The 22,956-nt window shown below is 34.9% G+C and overlaps 1 protein-coding gene across 3 annotated transcripts in view; it reads left to right on the top strand.

The window, feature by feature from the left end:
- The window catches only part of LOC111061824 (titin homolog), a 111,080-nt gene that overhangs the window by 64,202 nt on the left and 23,922 nt on the right, over nucleotides 1–22,956 (top strand). For 2 of the 3 annotated variants that reach the window (XM_039436244.1, XM_039436243.1), the window contains exon 3: nucleotides 12,711–12,929. In XM_039436244.1, the coding sequence (XP_039292178.1) occupies nucleotides 12,851–12,929 (79 nt within the window). In that variant the 5' untranslated portion in view covers nucleotides 12,711–12,850. Of the gene's footprint in view, nucleotides 1–4,837; nucleotides 5,187–12,710; nucleotides 12,930–22,956 lie in introns of those variants that run through there. The other variant, XM_039436245.1, reaches the window with a different exon arrangement.

The following is a 22,956-nucleotide window of genomic DNA, read 5'->3' as shown; positions in this document are numbered from 1 at the left end:
GATGAAGAAAATTTGTGGGAGAATGAAAGAATATATATATTTTTTTTATTGAAAAAAAAATAAGAATCAGATTGGTTGCTGATTGTTCGATATATTCATCCATTTACTAGGTCGCACATGAGTAAACAATAAAAAACACAAATTCTCGGATTTCTATACAATAACATGATGAAAAACCAATAACATTTTATGAAATTAAAATGTTGTAAATACATGATACGCCTATATACACTATCAAATAATGAGAGATAATTGAGAAGAAATAATAGTAAGAAACAAAGTTGGGAAATAATAAGTGGAAGATGGAATTGAGAGAAGGATGAGGAGACGAATAAAGATTCCCAGGGGAGGAGGAGGAGAAGGAGAATGAGAGGAAAGAGTAGGAGGAGGAGAGGAGTAGGTGATGAGCACCCATGATAGATGCTTGGCTGTCTCGTGGACATTGGTCGGTCGGCATCTCTTTCGCCTGAAATCCGCGAAGGAATTTGGGTCACTCAGGGTCACCATCTCTGCTGCTGCAGTTCACTTAATACTGTCAGTGTTGAATAAATGGGCAGCTTTGATGTTGTTAACTAGGAATGCTGACAGAGGTGAATCTCACTTTACAACCATCAAAGCTTTTACGTCGACGTCGTGACTGTTCAGACAGCAGACGGCTTACAATGTGAAACATCCCTCTCTTGAAACCCTTTCAGTAATAATGCTCGCACTGAGAACCTCGAAATCGCAAGTCAGTGTAGAGAGTAATTATCAGTATCGCCAGAGACAAATAATCAAGGTATTCACAAGAAATTTGAACCGTATCTTCACTCTATGGTATCACTTAGTAGCGTTACAAATGAAAAGCAGATCACTTTTCCCATAATGAACCAAGATAATAAGAACAAGATGAATAGTTCATTATTACGATAACATTACTTCAAGTGTTTTGGATGAACACGTCAAGCCGTCGGTCCAGGCTGCCTAAAAAGCAGTCGTTAGATAATGTCAGAGGCCCTGAAATTGATCAGTTGCGACCTGAATACACTGACACCAGACCTGAGCCAGCCAGGTCACTCGATATTATTATTATTATCACCTGTGATCATCACTTCAGCCATCAGGCTAAAATAATCGTGATAAGTAAATAATGAATCACATTTCTCCCATGACAAAATTATGTTTTTAACACTTTTATCAGAGATATTGTGGAACTTCTCCATATTAAGATAAAGAAAGGAAGAATGTATGTTTTCTTTTTTCTTTCTTCCTTTCTTTATCTTATTATGTTTTTACATGACACAGTTATAAGCACAAAACTTATTCCCGTCTATTTTAATGAAAATATTAATCTTCTTTGATTATTGTGATAACTCAATGTGTATATTATTTTGATGCCAATATTCATCTCATTCGATTATTGTGATAACTTACTGTATATTCATGATGGAGCTGACCCTTTGTGAAAATAGCGGTATCCTTTGTCATCTCTGTCTCTGTGTCATATCTAGTAGTGTTGGTGACATTCTGACATTGAGCGGTCATGAGTTATGATGTTTGAATACTGAGACCAAGTAACCCACCTGTACAGAGGTCACTAGCCAGCCGCAGCTGAATATATCAGTCAGTCACACGGATACGATAACGGGTTGCGTAACCAGCATTCTGCGGTTTACCCGATACTCGTATTTTGTTGAAGACTTTAATAGTGGGTTAGCAGTGAGGAGTCTTTGCATTTCTTCTCCTCCTCATCCGCGTTGTATTAGTGCATTTGTGACCCTGTAGCCCGTTTCAGTGCTATTACAGGATCCCACACGGTCCCATCCCAGCGATTGGTGATTATTCACGTACAACCGCGACTAAAATAGACGTCCGCAATGATTACGATGGTGATTTATTCAGAAATCGTTTCCATAAGGTCGGCAGACAGTTATTACGTTTGAGTGGGTCTTCTCTTAATGGCGAGGCTGTGATTGTTGAGATCGGAGATATACCGGTCGGTATTCACGTTTCCAATGCACCTCCTGCATCTTCAAAAAATAAAAAAATACCATTTTAATCGAAATAAGCGACTTCGATTAGCAAGAGACGATACCGCACTAAACATCATACATGCCAACCATATCCTACCTGTAGGCCTCTTTGAAATATATTATGTTCCCCTCTAGCATCGAAATACTCTCGCCTCTAATGAAAATCTTCAATTTTTCAAAGACGTTAATAGCAGGTTGGAGGTAACAGCAGCTGCATTATTTCCTATTCTCACGCTTGGACCCGCATGTAGCGTCCACATAAAACAGTTTTGATCAACAATAGAGATTTTCGTGATTGTATTTCCGATTTTTAAAACTCATCTGCATTTTTCTTCTCATGTATAAAGAACGCGCAAAATGAGCCAGCATTATAATTTGGAAAATGTGCATCGGATTACTATCATAATTTGTTTATGAGTATTATCATAATTCACAAGAATGTGTACAATGGTGATCTTCCACTCCTCATACAATTTTCTAATGGATAGAATTCTCCATTGTTTAGGATGTTGAACACTTCTCAATTATACTGATTCTTCCCCATTTTTCAATATATGCTCAAGTGGAAAAATGGCCTATTGGTTCCAGATTATGTCTTGAAGAAAATATCAGAAGAAAAATCTTAGATTGTTTTCAAAAGAATATGTCCTTGTGCTCACTCCATATTTTCCAAGTATAAATTTAACAACAATACTATTAAGCTGAATCACCTTGGTTTATAATGATAAACAAAATGCGATGAAGCTTGAATACATATGATTGAAAATAAAGCACATTGGAACATGAAATTAAGGGCAAAAGAATTCGAATATAGAATAAAAAACAATTTGAAAATAAAAAATAATCATGTCTTTGTCTTATTTCCTGATAATTTGTGTTAGTAATAGCAGCATACATTTCCAAGATCTCGATCACTTGAAGATCAAAAATCATTAAAATTAGAATGTGAAAGTCGTAATATACTCATTGATTAATCTATTTTAGGTAGCAATCTTTGCATTATGGTGCAATCTGTTAGAGTTTTTTCCTTTGAATTCTTGTACGTAAAACGTATAAAATATGCAAGGGGACCATTTCCATCGAGGAAAGTAGACATCAGATTTTTTCCCTTTGGCACTGAGAACAGCAAGGAAACAGCGTCAAAAAGTTTTCAGAGTATTGGTGGAATAGGCTGAATACATTAGATTCAAATGTAAACAAATTTCAATGGAAGACGGTGATGATTTTCAATGATGACGAAATACGACGTAACGATTAGCAAAAGTATAGCGCCAGCAGTCCTTGAATAATCATCGTTTAGAAATGCAGGCTATTCCGTTCAGTTTCCTATTAAAATTACTCTGTAGTCTACAATCTACAAGGTAGAAGGTGTGAGGAAGTTTATCTCGTTTTTCCCCCAAGGCATGCGTATTACAGTACTCGCGTCAAGTTCAAGAACATGGTGACGAATTCTGAATGAAAGAATATTGATTTAGGAGGAAGATTCTTTCGCAACTTATGAATGGAGGTTTAAATGAGCCAGAGCGAGATTCTATGAACCGAAGCCTGGGTTTCCCTGTAACTTACACGATTCTTGTGGGTCAATCGATTCATGTGGAAATTCACATCTAGTTGCGATTCTTATTGCAATAATTATGGTAGAATAATCATGGTAATTGACAATATGAGAACGTCTGCTTGTTTACAAGAATGGGAGATGTGAAGAAGATTCAAAATATCATTATACTCAAAGGTATATAACCTTCGGAAAATAGATTATTGCTTCATGAATAAAAAAAAAAACTCTAGTATAGTTGTTAAGTACTGAAAAATTGAAGGAATTAATGAATTTTATTACATATTCAATCTATGAAGTGGATGGATAGCATGGAAATGAAATTGAAGATATGAGATGAGAAAATAATTTTTAATATTGAAGATCAATGTAAAAATGATACACGCAGATTCTCAGTAACCTAGATTATAAACAACAAGTATCCTGATTATAAACCGATCATGCAACAGAGAACTCCAGCCACTTAGAAAATATGGAATATGAGTTTCAATTAAGCATGCAGCCAATGTTAAGGTGTAGGTGTTTTACCATTTATGTTAACTACAAAGGTTCCTTCAGATTACGTACAATGTTAGTGTTCTACAATAAATACCAACACTTACATTGGATAACAGAGAAATGACTTATTTTTCCTCTGAAACCAACTAAAACATTTTTGCAACTCCATTGTAACACAAAGAACCTCCAAATGTGAATACATCAATATCCGGAATCATCGAGACTATTATTTAAACATTATTATTGATACTGCTTAATAATTATTTCCATCATCCAATAAAGGCTAAATGAATAAGGACTAAGGAACTAGGACTTCTGCTACTACAAATTTTGACCAGTAGTAGAAGGAATCTTGAATAATGAAAATGTCTAAAAATTGTGCCCAGATCATATCTTCCATCATTATTATTGACTCAAATTTATAAAAGGAAAAATACTAACGACCCTGTTTTTAGAAAATTGCCTACTGGTGGGTCAGGAAGGTGAACTTTGAATTTATTTTGAAATATCAGTAAAATACAACATTCAGTTTAGATATATTTCGTAGGGTTTACAAAACGAATCAACAAATCCTTCGTCATCACAACCGATAGTTACAACTTAATTTGCAACCGCCAACTAAAGCTGGCAGCAGATTAGAGCGGTGTGAAATTCCCGTTGGGAAGAGCACTGCCAAGATCACGAGTGCAAGCAACGTCTGCTACGTTAAATAAAAGGAGGACATGCGGCTTGGAGGCCTCTAGTCCACTCAGAGAGAGAGAGGGACGCGCAGGTTGCATCTTTTCGCACGGCCGGGGTTGGAGCTGAGACTCGCTTGGTCCAGCCACTCTTCACTTCACTACTCCACAGTCACTAGTTAGTGCAGCTTTGCCTCTTTCAGTTCTCAGTGCCGATCCAGACGTCCAGCGGTTAGGTTGCGACCTACACACCGCTCTCTGCCTTCAAGCAATTGGCACTTCACTCAAGTCCATCGAGCACTTGAATATTCGAAAACTTGGCAATCAGCTCTCCGTTATTCGCGTACTGTACTCGGTTTATCAAAGTGTTTAGTTCACTCAGGACTTAGTGGAAGTGATTGGTTTTCGTATTGGAGGATTACCACTGGTGTCGAGGTTCACTTGGTGAGTTAAGAATTGTTAATTTGAATGTTATTCAATCATAAAATTATTTTTTATAATTACAAAAATTAAAATTATGATAATGGGAATACTAGTAACAAAAAACTACATCATGAGAATTCTATACAGAATTCATAAATAATAGCATTTATTTGGAAAACAACTCATACAGTTTTTGTTGGATTCTACATTTATACAGAATCCCAGTTCGCAAAGGAGAAACCCACAGAGAGCTTCAGTCAATGAACATTTCTTCAGAAATCCTTGGATTTGATATTTTAGTACTGACCATATATTTTATTTCAATAGTACTTCATATTTTTTCTGTTCATGTACCAAGCTATATGGAGAACGAATGGAGCTGGGATATGAATTATTCACACTTTTCTATGGCTAAAGTTGAATTATGTCTGTATGATGAATCTCTACATTGGAGCATTAAAGTTGAGAGACATGTCTGATAGGATATCAATACATAAATTTGAATAAATTGAGCAAATGGTAGTGCCATGAAAGTTTTTGAAAACCTTTTATCAAATTAAATTTTTTGGAATGTTAATTATTTTTATTCCTTTTTTGGAATTGACATTTCATATTAAAATCATAAATTCATGGAAATTCAGGAATCAATTCATTTTATTACACAACAACCGAAATACAATGAGATAAAGCAATTCACAATAGCACAGAAAAACAATAAGAGTTACAATGAAATAACACAATAAAAATAGACAAATTTCTAGAATGATGTAGTGTGCTAGTAGAAAGAAGGAGAATTACTTCTCTTGTAAAGATTTTCAAGCTCTTGAAGACTTCGGATATCGTATTTATCAAATGACTTCGCATCTGATCAGAGCTCTTGGTTGAAGCTGAATCATTATTTTCCATAATTTGTTTTGAATGATACATTTAACTTGATGAATGCATTCCCTCACAGGCATACCTGACATAAATTCTCAAAAATTACTTAACAAAGAGAATTTATCAAGTATGAAATCTTGATCGTATCCAATTTTCCTCAAGCCATCAGATCACCATAACCAAAGCGATCACTCATTGATCCTTACAGTTATACACTTTGTCAAAATTAATTATACCTGTACGACTAGCATTAGGAGATAATTATGTAAGGAAACATGTATTTGTAATATACAAGTCAATAGTCAACTAATAGCCAACATCCAAACTTGCTTATCAAACTACTGTTACATCAACCTCTCTCTTCACTTTCCTCTTATCTTGTATTATTTGAATCTCTTTCAAAACAAGTAGAAGCTTTCCAACCAATAAATTAAGTTGGTCTAAAAAAATATGTCCATCCTTCTCTTCAATATGTCATTTGATAATCTTGCCGAACTGGTTTAGAATGGGTTATCCAGCAATCCTAGCTTACTCGTATATTCCCCGTTCAAAGCGCCTAGGCCTAGGTATTGGGTCAGCCTAATGTACAATAGTCTCTTAGTATGGGATTCTGATGGTTACTGATGCTAAGTGATTCTAAAAAAACATACTGCAATTCTATTAAAAAAATGCATATGAAATTTTAAAGTAATGTCAATGAAAGTACTGTACTCCTTTTTTTCTTGAAACTTCTATACTTCTTTGACAGGATAATGAATTGAACTTGAACATTTCCACTAATTCACTAATCTCCACTAGATTGAACATCTCTCTGGTTTGGAATCCCTAATTGTGTTGGTACAGATTTGACATTTGCAATTCAAATAATACAGTACAATTCATTTTCATTCCATTTATTGTATAAAATACTATAATCATAATACAATTATGACATTGGAGGAAAAACTAGGCTGAGCCTGTACTATTTCTCTCCAAAAATTTTGATAAAATGTTAATGTTGTCCAAAAGATAAGGTTATGTAATCTCACACTGCTTCGTCACTTGATTTTCGGTCCAGGAATGATGATTTAAAATTTTGAATTTTGAAGGTTGATTTTATACTCTAAATGAATCACAGAATGTATCACAATAAATTAAAAACTTAAGAAATATTGCACTTATTTAAAAAAATTGAATACAAAATCAAAAACCTACTCACTATTTGTTATTCACAGCTGTCATCAATAAAATCTTAACGATCGAATTCATATAAATAGAAAATTGATTCACAATTTATAATTCACTAAACACATTTGATTTTCATAATATGATTGAAAACAGATATATGACATGTGTAGTCTGTATTTTGATGCAATTATTGTCACAAATGAGTGGTGATAGTGATGGGACGCAAAGAAGTGGAACAGTGTGTTAGCATGGCTGCCTAACCTACTCCCACTTACAAATGGAGAGAGAAAAACAAAGACCGCTTGTCAATGTTGCATAATCCCATTCTGTATTCCTGAACTGAAACCTACAACAATTTGATTGATTCTAGTTTTGATTGAAATTGATGAAATGTGGCTCAACTCAGATAGTACTCGACTGTAGGAATTCATTGAGTTGTATGTGGAGTTACATAAAAGTAAATCTGTCCTGTTCCACGCTCACTATTCAACTTATATGGAGAGACAGATCATGTGCAATAGATAATAATACATCATGAATATACTAATATACCTATATTATACTAATATAATACCTATACTAATATTAATATGAATATATACTGATATACATATATCATGAAATATGAAATTTTTTTATAGGCCTACAGAATTTTTCTTTGAGATTCGAGCCAATCCAGAAGTAAATTATGTGCAGTTACATTAATTTTATATGAAATTCAAGTTTTATTTTTCAAAAAAATTCTATGAAAATATGTTTAGTTAAGTTCCTTATGATGAATCGATACGTAAGATGGGAAATTCAAGATGGAAATTCAAAGTAGAGTTGTTATTCAAAGATGCCTTCAGGGAAGGAGCTAGGATTATTCATTAATGTAAGGGAAAATATCAAAATACAGAATGCTGGAAAGAGAAAAAATAAGACAAAAAGAGAGCATGCGGAAGGATTGGAAATAAAAGTAAGAAGTCAGAGATACAACGAGAGTGAATGAGGGAGAGAGTGATAGAGTGAGTATGTGAGAAAGTAGTAATAAGCCTGAAGGATGATTATAGCAGAGCAAAATGATGTTTATAATGGTGGCAAGAAACTTGTGATAATAGAGGAGGGTAGCGCACAAGCAGCATCTACTAATTTCGCCAAAGGAAGAATGCAAGTACTCACTCCTCAGAAAGCTGCAGCAAAAATGATGTGCTGCAAAGTGTCTACACCGAACCTGTCTAGAAAATTTACTCTCCTCGTACACCGTTCAGGGCACATCTCGTCTCCTTCATTTTCCAACCCTTCTCTTTTCTTTTCTTGTGTACTTTTTGTGTTTTTCTAGTCTGTTGTAATAATAGTGTCCGATCCTTTGTGATCGGCTCGATTGAGTTGTTATCTACGGAGCTCCTTCTCGTCCATTGGCCGTCCATTACCCTCGTTTGCAGACCGTCACAAAAGAATTGCTTCCATGTCGGGTTTGCCTTTTTTCCTCTCATTTTTTTCGCCTTCTCTCTGGAGGACTGTGTACGTATGTCCGGAACTCTGCAGATCACTGGATCGAGAAAGATGGAGAATGACGGAGAGGAGTCGTTGCTGCAAATGCACTCGAGAGATGCCGGCTGAACAACAAAAAATCTAGAGGATAGAGTAGAGAGGTTGGGGAGAATAGTGGTGATAATTATTTCTCGAAATCAACTATAGTGAAATTTATTTATTCTTATGCCTTTTATTGGCAGAGAGATCCTTTTGGATGTTCTGCCTTGCCGTATCACCCAATGTCATTTCCTATCAACACTCAAGTCTATAGATAATGTATTGGGTTCTTCATGTTTTCTCACTTAAAATTTGCACTTTGACTTCCTGAGTTTTTATTTTATAGATTTTAAAATCAAAAAAACTCATTTAACACCACAAGCATTACTTAATATACATTACTCTATCCATCCAAAAACTATAGTTTTTAATTGCATAAAAATATTCAAACCTAAATATTATTGTTGAGCGATAATACCATGAGCATTGAGTGATATTTCCCATTGATATTGCTGGATCTATATGAAAATTTCCGTTTGTAGTTGGGTCTTGGGTGTCAAAGATTTCGTTGAATCACTTCGATGCGAGCAAGCTCTTGCTCTCCTCGTTATCATCATTTTGTAAAGTTGACCATTAGTTGAATTCAGTTTCTGAATATTTAGTCAGGTTTATGGAAGTGCCATTATCATAGATAGGAAATATCGTTGAACGATTCGATAGAAAATAGTGTAAACTCCGAAAAAGTGATGGAAAACTTACTTGAAGGCTTAATTTGAAATAGCTAACACGATTATCAAGCATTCAACAGAGCTGATTCAAGGAAAACATTATATTATGATGTTGATAAATCGATGGATAGAGAATCGACAAATCTATTCCACTTAAGAACTCGATTGATGTCAAAGTAAAAGCAAACAAACGTGAATACTTCAAGCTCTTGTTGATCGTGACCCTTCAAAGAACCAAGTTTCCTGAAACAATCCTTCAAAAAAATATATTTTGATAGAATTATTCATTGTCACTCACTTGATAACAAATTCAGATAAGATTTTCCATATTATACAAAACTGCTTATTCATAATAAAGATTGGAATATTCATACTTTTTTGAGAATGGACTACGAGCTGTGTTATCATTTTCTTCTTCTAATGATTTGCGGAAATTCTTGTCTAATCAACTTCAATATACAAAATCTATAGATGTTTTGAACTATCAAAGGTAAGCAAGATCTAATGAATGACCTTGACTTGTTGACTATTTGATGTTTTACATAATAATATTGGTATTATATGTGAATTGAGTGCAAATTTATTCAAATCTATAAACAGAGTCACAGAGTTAATAATAAATTGAAGGTAACTGGAATTCCATCAACAGAACCTGTATCACGTTTCGTTAGAAGCTCACAATTCACACTTCTTCAAGAATGTCATTCGATTTCAAGTATTGCATTCAAATATTCATGATAAATGATAATAACAATATGATTTTAATGACTAGACCATCAAAGCTCGAAGGAAGGACATTCTGATTTTGGCTTTGGTTCTTTTTATATTATTCATCAGATTGTTTTGCATGATGAACTAAGCTTTGCATTTTTGTTCCTCATAGTAATTAATTTGATATCCAAAAATAGTTAGAACGGAGGACATTGTGACAAATCGCTATCTGATTTAAAAATTACAGTTTTATCAAGATTTTTATGTAATATCTCACACAATATAGCTTCCATTATCAGAAAACATGTTCGTGGAATGTAATGTGTCATCCTTCAGTTGAATGAACGGTGAACCCGATACGTAATTTCCAGTTTGGCGAAGATATAAACATTGATAGTGTTGAAATTTCTTAGAAGACGATTCATTTGCCTTGTCAAGGTTCTAGAATAGATGAAACCGGTTGAATTTGAATAAACCAGGAGGAAGAAGAAGAAATCCGAAGAACAGGAGGAGGAAAGAGACTAAAAAAGTAGGTGACTAATAATCTGTGTATATAAATAAAAATATACGAGAGTCGGCCAGCGTCATTCTGTGGGTGAATGGATTATACGTTGGTGAGGTCACTCTTGTCTGGCTCGATTCGATGAAGGGGAAGGGGTAAGTTGATCGGTGTGTCAGTAGGCTCCACCAGTTCTTTCTCTCTTATTGCCAACCGAGGAAGATGTATCATTGTCTCTCTCCAAATACTCACTATACATCATGATTAAAGTTCCAGACAAGCATTACTTTATGGGAAGCTGAATCGTGGTATGTGCTAAGGACTGAGTATCAACTGTAGATCAGAATAAAAAATGAAGGTAGAATAGAACTGGATAGAACTTTCTATCTTTACAAAGTTTCATGGCAGTTCATTGCAACCCTGATAAAAAAGTGAAGTAGCAATCGCAACCTATGTTATTTTAAAATAAAACTGACAAAATTGTCCAAATTTACCATTGTTCTATTAATAAATTATTCACTTTATCAGAGAAATAAAAAGAAGATGTCAACATTATGTCAAAATGGTTTTGGTTTGATACAACGTTAGATGAATCCAATCAAGGCAACGTAAATTCACGTGAATTTCTTCTGAGAGAGTAAAAATATATAAGTAGAATAATAGTTTATATTGGGTGACTAGCCTAGCAGTCAGCGTAATGACTCTCATGTCTTATCTTTTCCTATAAGTAGTGAACATTAATCAAATTGTGACCGCTCGAGAATCACTCCTCTGTAGTTTGTTTTGGAGGTATGATTCATTGATGATAATATTAACCCTCTCTCTACTTGAGAACAACTTATGAACGTAATTATGTGATGATCATTTCCAGCCAAAAATGACAAATGAATGCAGTCGTCCAATTGAATTCAAAAGTTTCTGTTTGGAGCAGAATCAACAATTTGGACAGAAATTCTTGACAGTATGAGAATTGTGGTCATTGTCACTCTCCGATTCTCAAGCCAGTCTCTCCATTTCAACAGAAATTGTCAACGAATCAAGTAACAAGGAAAAACGAAAAACTCCTAAAAATCTTCCATCATCAAACTTCAAATCCTGTTTGGAAGCAAACCAAAGATTGAATCGTAGTCATCTCATGACAAATCGAATCTGGTATTTGCTGAATAGTATCAATCAATTTGAAAACAGGTTGAAGTCTCAAATGAGCCTCAAACTCAGTTTCGCTCAACATTCTTGATTAATTTAATCTTATTTATTTAAAAAAAAGGAAACTAATATGATTAATTTTTACTTCAGTACTATTTGTTTAAAGTTGCTGGGTGGTACTAAGGTCAACTTGAATCCTAGATCAGTTAAATGCTATCAGTAAGCTGTCCATGCTTCTTCAATTAATCACAATTAATTATATTCAAGCTTACAATCACAATTAATCCTCCTTGATCAGTAAGGTGCCTATGCCTCGATCTGACTAGAATCAATTTCAAACCTTGATCAGTGAATCCGCATATTATATTGTCTCCACATATTCAATTGCGGAATTTATGGCTCATTGCCAGCAAGTAAGACTAGATTAGATAAATTCTAAGACTAAGATTTTAATCGTTTAGACTGATTGACGAATCTACATACCCCTTTAAAAGATGGTCAATAGATGATTTAATAATAATAAAGTGGGATGCTATCAGTAGGCTGCCTATTATTATTATTAGCGAGGATCTTATTCAACGAGGATCAAATGCAATCCTGGATCAATGAAATGCATTCAGTAAGGTGCCTACACGCAACTGATTCAGAATTGAAGTTGTTCTCGGTTGGTGCAACCGATTGGAGTAAAATGTTTTCTAACTTTTGATCTCTCAAAGTCCACAGATGGCAGGCAACTCAGAGATGTCGCCGTTCTGGCTGACTGAGAAATGCCTTTCGCCGCTCGCTTCGGTTACGTTTGGCCGCCTTGTTTTATTGCAATTGTCTTCAACCCTGTCCACCCTGTCCACCCCGTCCGCCAGTGTGTGTGTCGAACTCTATTCCATTCACATTTCTGTGTTGCAGAAAAACGACGACAAAAATCGAAGAAAGACGAGCGCCGACCACCAGCTGAGAACCGACGAAGCAGGCTCAAGGAAAAGGAGACGAAGGAGAAGAAGAAGAGGAGAACGGGAGGAAGTAGAAGTGCGGAGGTTCCCTTTGTGATGGCGGGCTCACCTAGCAAGTCAGCGCCCGCCGTCTTCATCGCCGCAATATTCCTCCTTATTTCAACTGCTTCAACTGGTAAGTCAATTCACTTGGTGCTTCAATATTCCTCCTTATTTCAACTGCTTCAACAGGTAATTCAATTCACTCGTGCTTCATTAAGGCAGGCCATTCACTATCCGACTAGTGGTCCAACTTTGGATCAACATTCGATGTTGAATCCCACGCCGGACCGTATATGAGGTTTTTGGATGTTGGAAGTCTAGTCTAACGAGTTGGATCAAATAGAGGTTCAACACAAAGGTCCGACATCTGACTAGCATTTGTTTTCTATAGACTAGTTGAACTTGGAGATCAAGTTGGAGCGTGACTGGTGGAACGATCCGACTTGTAGTCCTAATACTACTAGTCTAGTCGATTAGTGAATGGGCCACTCAACTTGAACAAAAATTACAATATTCCAATGTTGGTATATTAAAAAAAGTCCAAACTAAAGAAGTGAAATAACGACTCTCACCTCACCCCTTCACTTAATGTGAATGACAAAATAATTTAATGTACAATTTTCAATCTAAAATACAATTTCTCATTATATACACAATCATTCGAAATAACTTATCGGAGAGAAATATAATTATTATACTGAAGCACTCAATTTTTGGTAATTTAATTACAAGTAGATCCTTACAGCCAAGGAACAAGAGAACTGTTACTTGGAATTAAAATAGCCTTTTGTAAGATTGTATGGAACAGCGAGATCTTCAATTTACTATTGAGACAATTAGATCAAAATTCACACTTTTTTATTTCTAGTTTCAAAGTGAGTGTACCCAATTTAAAAATTGTAGCATTCATTAGACGGAGTAATGTAACAGTGAAAGATGTACAAAATACTCCTGTAACTGTGTCACGGACCCACTCCTTAACAAGGACACCTAAACATTACCACTAATTCGCTCCGCTAATGCATTTCGAGTGGGAATCATTTCACATCGCGTCAAATGTCAACAGCCATGCAGAAGTGACAAGTGAGTAATAATTCATAAACGACACAAAAACCCTAAAAAACAAGATTATATGTGATCTCATGTTTATGTTTCTTGTAACTCCGTTAACCAACAGGTATCATAGCACGCTAATAAATTTAGAAGAAATCTTTTACGAGACAACATTAAAACATTAGGATTCATTAGCTTGCTCTCCAAGTGCTCTCACCTTCAAATCTTATGCAATATCGGTGTAAAACGGTGAGAAATCATGTAGGTACTATTATTTCAGTTTCATGATTGCAAATTGTGAAACAAATACTCTTTTCAAGAAATTTTTAGGTAGTGAGTTGTTTTCTCAAATTTGTTCAAGCAATTAATACATATATTTTAAGTGTACCTTGATTCTATATTGAAGTATGAAGTACTCCAGACTCAAGACCAAAAATGAAACCCACATCAAAAGTGGTAAATGAAAATGAAATTTCGAAGTCGCTGCTTTAATAATTATCGAATAAAATCAATTAAACATAAATTAAATTAAACATGGTGTCTGGAGAATATATATTTTGTTTCTACATACACATAGATTTCAATTATGAAATAGTTTTGCCTTATATGAAATATAGGCATATAGTCGCTAGGTATACTTTCAGTTAGGTGACCGTTTCGGATCAGCTTAGCTGACAATGACATCGTATTATAAGCTCCAAGATTCCTTTGTAGTGTTTTAGAGCTCAACTAGAACTTGGTATTCATATACGTCACTAATCATCCTCAACCCTTCAATTATCCTCTTATAAGACTATGGGGGCATAACTTGCAGTCCGTACCAGAAAGAACCTTTCTTTACCAGTACTAAATGAGATGCATTTATTTTGACCATTTATTTGACCATAGCTCAGGAATTCAATTCAAGCCGGATTTTCACATATCAGAGTGTACGTCTCTGGTACAGTGAATATATTTCACATTAATTCCAATGGGACCTACTCAGCCCAGCTGAGTAGAATGGAAAGTCTCCATAGAACTCAGGAGAATAATATCTCCATACTCGTAGAATGGAACCATAGGAGTATGGACCGTACTCGTATACTGATACTGGTATGTGGGAATCCAAATTTACTCTCCTAGTGCAGGTTTTATTTCACTTGTTTACCAGTGAAATAAAATGAATATGGAGAAATTTAATTCCTCCAAACTGCAGATATAAATATTGGAAAATAGGGAAAAGCCTTTAATAGTTACAATTCTCAAATTCTGAGTTGCACCAAGTAGGAACCTTGATTTGGGATTAAGTGATTCCTAAATTTGTATGATTAGCTTCAAATACTCCCTCATATCAATTTATCCTTCGAATACGTTTCTCAATCCATTTCATACTTCATTGTCCATTCATATTTCAGAATTTCCCAAGCTGTACCCAGAACTCTTTATCTAGTTACGTTGATGACTTTCTGCTAACAATCAATTATTATTGCTGATGACTCCTCATCTCCATTTGTTGTGGGAAACCATTTCTATTACCCTAATTTGTGTCCGGCTGCTGTACTTGATAAATCCATTAGGGTTATTGCTGCCGTTCAAGACGAGGTTGTTTAACCTTTCGGAAATCGGTTTTATGGGAAGATGACGACGGGAGATTATTATTCACGGAATATCAAGCGGCTTCCTGCGCTTCTAACGAACCGTGAACCGACTGCGGAGTCTGAAGTCTGCCGCCCACACTCCGGGCATATGATACGCTCGCTTGCACACAGGCAAACAAATTGAATCAATGGCCCGTTTGTTAGCTTTAAATACATCCCCAGCGATACCAATTGTCTCCAGTAGCTCCATGGTAGCTCCAGAGAATTGTTATTTGTATATTAAGACCATCTATTGGAGTTCGACAATACATGCACTTGCTGCTCTTGCATGTCTGTGGTGAGCCGCAGTAGGTTGCTTGTGACCACTGTATTGCCGAGCGTGTAGAACAGTATGGATACTTGGGAGTAATCTTAAATAAAAATCAAATTGGGTACTTCATAAACAGTAACTCAAAATTAAAATAAGAAAGCTGCTCTATTCAATCAATTTACACAAGTGCTGACTGTGGCTCAGTGCAGAACTGTACACCATGCGTTTGTTCATTGTTCAATCTCTTCTGGAATACAACATCCTAGCATGGGGTGGTGTATCTTCGGCTATTCTGAACCTACTTACTATCTCACAAAGGCTATCATGAAGAAAAACCTTGAGAAAAGTGCAAGATATCCCACAAACTTCGCCGTTCATGAGGCAGCTCTACATAAAAAGTTTAGCAACTTATATATTTAAAACCAGGAATATATTGACAAACACTGAACATTACTATCAAACCAGTAATAGAATGCATATAGGTATTCAGATTCCCAGACTCCTCCAACACCTGAACATCAAATTCATTTTATTAGGCTCATTACCTCTACCGAAACCTCCCCTGGGATATCTTGCTCTCTGATGGCTCAGCATTGCGATCTTCAAGCGTAAATTGGGTTTAGATTGTTTGGGAATGGGGGATGATTTGAAGATATGACTCTCCTGTGAAATTGTTCATAATGAAGCGTATAAGTAAGGAGTTACTTTCATAATTTTGAATTTGATCAATCTAAGTAGATTCGACAATCCGGTCTTGTGATATCAGAAGTTCAATAGCAGTTATTTAGTGAATGCATGAATTGATGTTATGATGTCTTTCAAAACTCTATAAATTGAGATTGATTGCTGCAGATAGGTTAACATAACTGATTCTAGTTTTATTGTTAACTAGTTAACTGTACCTTTCCAATCAATACCGAGAAGCTATAAATTTTCAATTGCTATGAACTACACAAACATCATACATGAATTACACAAGCATTCCTTACATTGGACATTTTCATGTATAATCAATCCTTCCAATAGCTAATCAACCATTTCATTCATCTATTCAAGCTCTCAATTGATTAGTATTTCCTGTATGTATAATTTTAATTTGTAAAACAAGTAATATAAATTCCCTTGAAATCGACTTCTAAATTCACATTATTCAAAGGTCAGTCAGCTCCAATAGCTAATCGCCAATTTCATAACCATCATCATGATCATCATAGACGTAACCGGAACTGTGATCATAGATAAAATCCAATAGATTCGGAAAGTGTTCCTATAACTATAAACTTGTATAGATTTGGGAAGTGTTCCCTAATAATTTTTTTTTAACTATAAAAATTGAATAGATTTGGATAGAGTCCAAGTTTCATAGGGCTACGCCAGTTGTTTTGAAACTAGATATTCACTAGTAATATAGATTTAATTTACTTATCAAATATACTATTGGAATTTTATTTGATATTTCATCGATTGATTATTGATTGCTCCCATTGAACCTCAATATAAATTATTTTTTCAAGTAAACTGATCTGAAACTGAATTACTCGACGGTATTCTAACCAATTATATTAGTCTTGGAATCGAGTCTTCTTTTTCAGCTTTCCCGTATTTTATCTTAAACTTCACATACAAACTTCAACTTGAAGTATCTCGAAAATGTGATCCATTCTTTGTAATCGATAGTTTCCAAACTATAAGCAATTTTTTCTGAAGAAAGTTGTAAATTCAAAAGTTATTCTGAGTAGTCGCCGTTCATTGGAGTATGTTTTTCTCGAAAATGGAGTACGTCTAGATCAGAATTAGGTTGAAGTAACGTTGAGGAGAGAATGAGAACAGAGAAGAGGAAGAAAGTGAGGTCTAGTAACTTGTAACTGACTTGAGAAGCAACCAATAATTATTAGAGACTGCGCCGAATCACAATGCCACTGCCACATTCCGAATGTATAGTACCGTAGTTCAAGGAAACAGATTTCCACCTCAAACTCCACTCCAAATAACGTTTTCTCATCTTATCCGCATTCTTTCTTTTCTCTTTTCTCTCTCTTCCTCTTTTCCCTTCTCTTACAAAATTTCTTCGGTCATTCTAGTCACATCATTAATAATAATTTGGAATGCAACCGCCGTATCATTTAATGTAATGAGAAGTGCACGTAGCGCAGGCTATCCCATCAATTTGATCCTGAGAACTATATTATTTCACTAAGTTTTCCTTGTTGAGGAAATTGTCAGACTACACGTATACTAAATAAATGCAGGCTATTGAAATAATCAGTTCTTATAATGTAATCGACAGAGAAAATCAGATTCGTTTTCCTTCAGTTGAAGGTAAATTATTAGGGTTATGTATTCATTTTAGATGGAAGAGTGAATAACAGTTCAGGTTGTAGCACCGAAATTAATTTGTAAGAAAGAAACCATGGAAACAAGAGTGGTTTCAAAAAACGCCCTCCCATGCCCGGTTTTGAATAAAGAAAAATCCTCACGCCACATCAAAATGTTGAATCTTATCGATCTACTCCCTTCTATACTACTGTGCAAAGTATGCTATACAGTACACTTGATACTAAGAGCATTTTCATTCCATAGCTGCCAGACGTCTGTGAAAGGGAGATAGCGATTTCTTTGCTAGCTTTTATAACTGTCGAATAATTATTTGGCTATTAAATATGCAGTAGGTACCTGAAAACTGCAATAAAAAATCTGGAATCTTGTAGTAATGTCGGTATCATAAATCATTTCAGCTTAGGTAATGGTTGTGAGAAATGAAGGAAGAATTATTACACGACCGTCAACACATTATAATGCCGCATTCATTCTTTCTTCCAACATCTTTCTCCCACGAAGGTCAACCGGAAGAAATTTAGTCTCAGTGATTCATTATATCCCTTTCGTACTCTCACACACTGGTAATTATTTTCGCAAGGTCACGGTCAAACTTTGCAAACTTTCCTGATTGAATAACTGAATAACACTCTCGCTGATGCAACTCAATATGATCAATATCTATGATTACACCATAGAGAGAAGATACAGTTAGCAACATTATTAAATTATGTTCATACCAGCGTTTGAATAAATTCTACTTATTATCGCAATATTAGAATCGTTTGTGTATATCTTTGATCTTCTCTCCACTCAAATAACTCACTTTTCAATAGAAGATCCCCGTGTTTCGAATCCCGGCTTCCCGTCGGTCCCGGATGCCTAAAAAGCAGTCCTAAGGCCATGTCAGAGACCCTGAAATTGGTCAGATGCGACCTGAAAACTCTGACACCAGACCTGAGCCAGCCAGGTCACTCGATATTATTATCATAATAGAAAATCAGCATAAGTTGGGGAATACAGGAAGAGGGTTGATTCTAAAATGCAAAAGCTCCTGTATGAAGTGAAAATTTATTTCATTTGAATTTATTTATGGTGCTATATAAACCATATAAACGATATATGATAACATTTCTAAATAAACCCTGTATATAAAAGTGCTCACTATTTATATATTTTTTAGTGAGTTATTCAGCCCATTAATGAATGAATACCTTCACAGTAATTTATCACGTTGTTGGCCCTCCGCTAATAGACCCAAAATACATACTTACAGGAATACACGAGTACAAATTCATTTTGAACTTGATGTAGCAAGTAACAATAAAAGTATTGTTATTGATGTACACTATACATATATCATACAATCAAAACCTTCATTTGGAACTGGGTCTCTTTCCTGTCAGGATTTTAGAGTTTGCAGATTCCGACGAAGTTACAGTATACAGCTTTTACAAATTTATTCATATTAAAATTTCATTCCCAAGTATCTTCTGCTAAACTTTACTCGAAAAGGAATTATGCATTAATGACTATCGCCTCTCTTAGCATTCCTGAGTGGGCTTGAGAATATTTATTTGGGTTCCAATAAAAATCAACCTTCAATAGAAAATCCTAAACTATCGGACATACTTGCAAGCTTGCCTAACTAAAAACATGAGATTGGACCACATACCTTGAAGCGGCCAATTTCTAGCATATTTAAATGACGTTGCATGATGCAAGATGCGTCCACCTGACTGACAGCAACACTTGTTTCATGCGAGCTGCGAGGCGTCACCCGGGCGGGCATGCATCAAAGCGGGAAGGCGTAGACCGCAGCATAATTACAGGCCTAGAGGCGCACTAGGCTTATTTGGACTAGGCATACAACTAGCCGCGTTATTAGGCTTATTAGCCGGTGCCCCGTACCCCGAAATAGCTCCACTAAAACGCATGCGCACAAACGCAGAATTTTCCAGGTCCGCGGACTGGTAAAATATGACGGCACTCTTGTGATTATAAGAATTAGGAAGCAGGAAGTCACCAAGCTTGCTCTTCCCCATTCTTAGCTTTGTCAACAGCAATCCACGATTTACCGTTACTAGAGAATGGGATACGTTCGACATAGTTGCATGTTATGCAGCTATTGGCTATGGTTAACTTGGGCCCATCTATTACTGGACTTCTTCTTTAACCAAGTTGTGATTTCGTTTGAATTAAATAATTTATAGAATTTAGTAAACTTGTGCTACAAACAAATAGATTATTTCATTGCTCAAACTCTAAACTTACTAAGATCTTATTTTCAAATGAAATTCTTACAATATGGTTATGTAAAACACTCGAAAGCACATCATTCTTATTTTATTTCGATTTGGTGAATAGAACTCCTCTAACAGGCCTACTTCATAGTATAGTATTATTTATTATATATATGGTATAGTACTATTTTGTAAATAGAACTCCTCTAACTAGCCTTCTTCATAGTATAGTATTATTCATTATATAATATAGTATAGTACTATTGTTAGTCTTTTACTAGACTTAGTATTGTACTATCCTCTAGTATTTTGTAAACAACAAATAATTATACAGTATGAACTTCTTACCTGAAGTTATATTTAACTGATGTTTTATTAGTCTGAATGAAACGTAAATGTTTTGGCCACCAAACATAGATCCAGTTTATTAGTTGTGTTATTGGTTAGTGGAATTGAAGTTGTAAACAAATTAACAAAGTGGAGTCAAGGAAAATAATAGGCTATGAAAGGATCAATGAAGCTGTCTAGGTTATAAAATTTATTGAAATAGTACAAAAGCAAGTTGAAGAAGAACATATTTAATTTAAAATAAAAATATCTTAGTCTCTTTTTTAATGAAAATATTTGGTACAGTTGAAAAATGTATATAGAGGATAAGTTTAACATTGTACTTAGTTATTAATAAATAATAAAGTTTAAGGTTGCTTTGGAGGTTAGGACGTTGTGAAAAAAAAATGCAATGCATTCTAGATCTAGAGGAGCAGTGAATGAATAGTTATTCGGTTAATTGATTTTTATGAATAAATGGTTACATAGAGTGGTCTAATATCTTCCTGTGATGCAAATTGAAATGGAAAATAAAATAATAGTGAAAATCGATATTTATGTGTACATCGATATGAAAAGTTGACTGAACATTCTACTTGGACTCTATTGTGGAAAAATAATAATAATAAGAAATCAATAAGAACTGTTGATATTTATTGATTAAATTTATTTTTTTTTTAATCCCTCAAATAGCTTGTAGCTAGAGGGATAATATATCACAAATTGTATATGATTATTTTCGTATCTGTTTTGTTTTGAGTTGAATAAATGAAATGAAACAGTGTTACAAATAAATGCTGGAGAGATTCAATCAAAGTTCAGAGTCATTTAACTTTTATTCACTGAAGTATTCTTTGAACTTCCATTGAAGGTTCATTGTCATTACATACGATGATTTTCAGTGAAATCTATTAGAATGTATCCCAAATGTAATTTACTGGGTAAATAATCTAGAGATAATACCTTGAGCGGAAGATAGCATTGCACCGAAAATGCATCCGTCTGTTGACAAACACTGTTGTCAGAAAAAGCATAGCAGTTGTCGTTTTCATTTGTGGCCCGTTTCGAGAAAGACGTCAAAAGAGGAAGGAAGACGATGCGTGCTGGAGTGACAGCCGAGAAAAGTGACAATCCTATAGAAAACAAACGACAGGCAGCTCGGAAAATGAAGAAAATGAAGAGTCAAGGTTGTATGTGCGCAGCATCAATTTCGTTCTGGTGAGAAGCCAATGGCACTGCGGGATTCCACCGGATGACACCCTTTCTTCTCAGGCTGCTGCTGCAGTGTTCGACTCCCAGCTCAGCTGCCGACTTTCTCATAGGGGAACAGAGAGAGTTATGTTCGCGATTATAGTCCACTAATAACAATAGAAACTGGCCAACTCTGGTGGGGATTGGTCAGATGACACTCGAGTCCTTGCAAATGGCGACAATCCATTAATAGGAATCGAGTTATAAGTCTCACCTTCCATCAATTTAGTATCGAAAATTCAATATTTTGATCCCATGAATTGGTCGCCAAGTAATTATTCTAGAGTACGACAACTAATGTTAACGTTTACATCAAAAGCTCTCAGTTATCCAGAGATCAGATATTAAGCGTCTGCATATTTCATATTCATTTTCAATATGCAGCATAATATTTCGATAGGTTCTAATTAAAATAAAGAAACGTACATAATGAGGGTTCATAAAAGTCTGAAGATATATATTTGGACGAAAATTGTACTTGAACGTTTCACAGTAGAAACATAACCTATTTTTTGAACATTTTATCAATTTATCAAAATTTGGGAATGGAATAGATTTGGGTCAAGCCTGTTGTTCCTTCCTAATCATATTTATATGATTTTTGATTCTGTCCACGAATAAATGAATGAATAAATGAATGAATGAAGATGACCAATTGCAGGTCCAAACATCGTCACTGCTGAAAAGCAGTGTTTCAATTTGTTTTCAAAATTGTTTTCAATTCAAAGTAAAAATAAAAACTTTCTTTATCAGGTGGAGTCGGAACTTTTTTCCATAACTTGACATGCAGCCAAAATGTTTAGATTATTTGACACAACGTTGCGAAATAGAAGAAATTTTGAGCAATGGCCTGGTTTTATTTCCTAATATTGTATTAATTCGCTTCATCAAATACAAATTCCATTGATATCAAGTGATTGAGTTGAGGGATTATAGTAAAGTCGCTGTAATTTTTTATAGTTGAATAGCCAAGCATCATAAAGTTCAAAAAGCCGTTCCAAACTCCAATACTGAATTTTTTAAATGTATAAATTTAACACTTATTTTAATTCAAAACTTAATGTTCTTTTACTCCAGGATCTA

The sequence above is a fragment of the Nilaparvata lugens genome, chromosome 10, assembly GCF_014356525.2.
Source record: "Nilaparvata lugens isolate BPH chromosome 10, ASM1435652v1, whole genome shotgun sequence".
NCBI classification, from domain to species: Eukaryota; Metazoa; Arthropoda; class Insecta; order Hemiptera; family Delphacidae; genus Nilaparvata; species Nilaparvata lugens.
The sequence above is the reverse complement of the archived record's forward strand: the minus strand, read 5'-3'. Positions and strand labels throughout refer to the sequence as shown.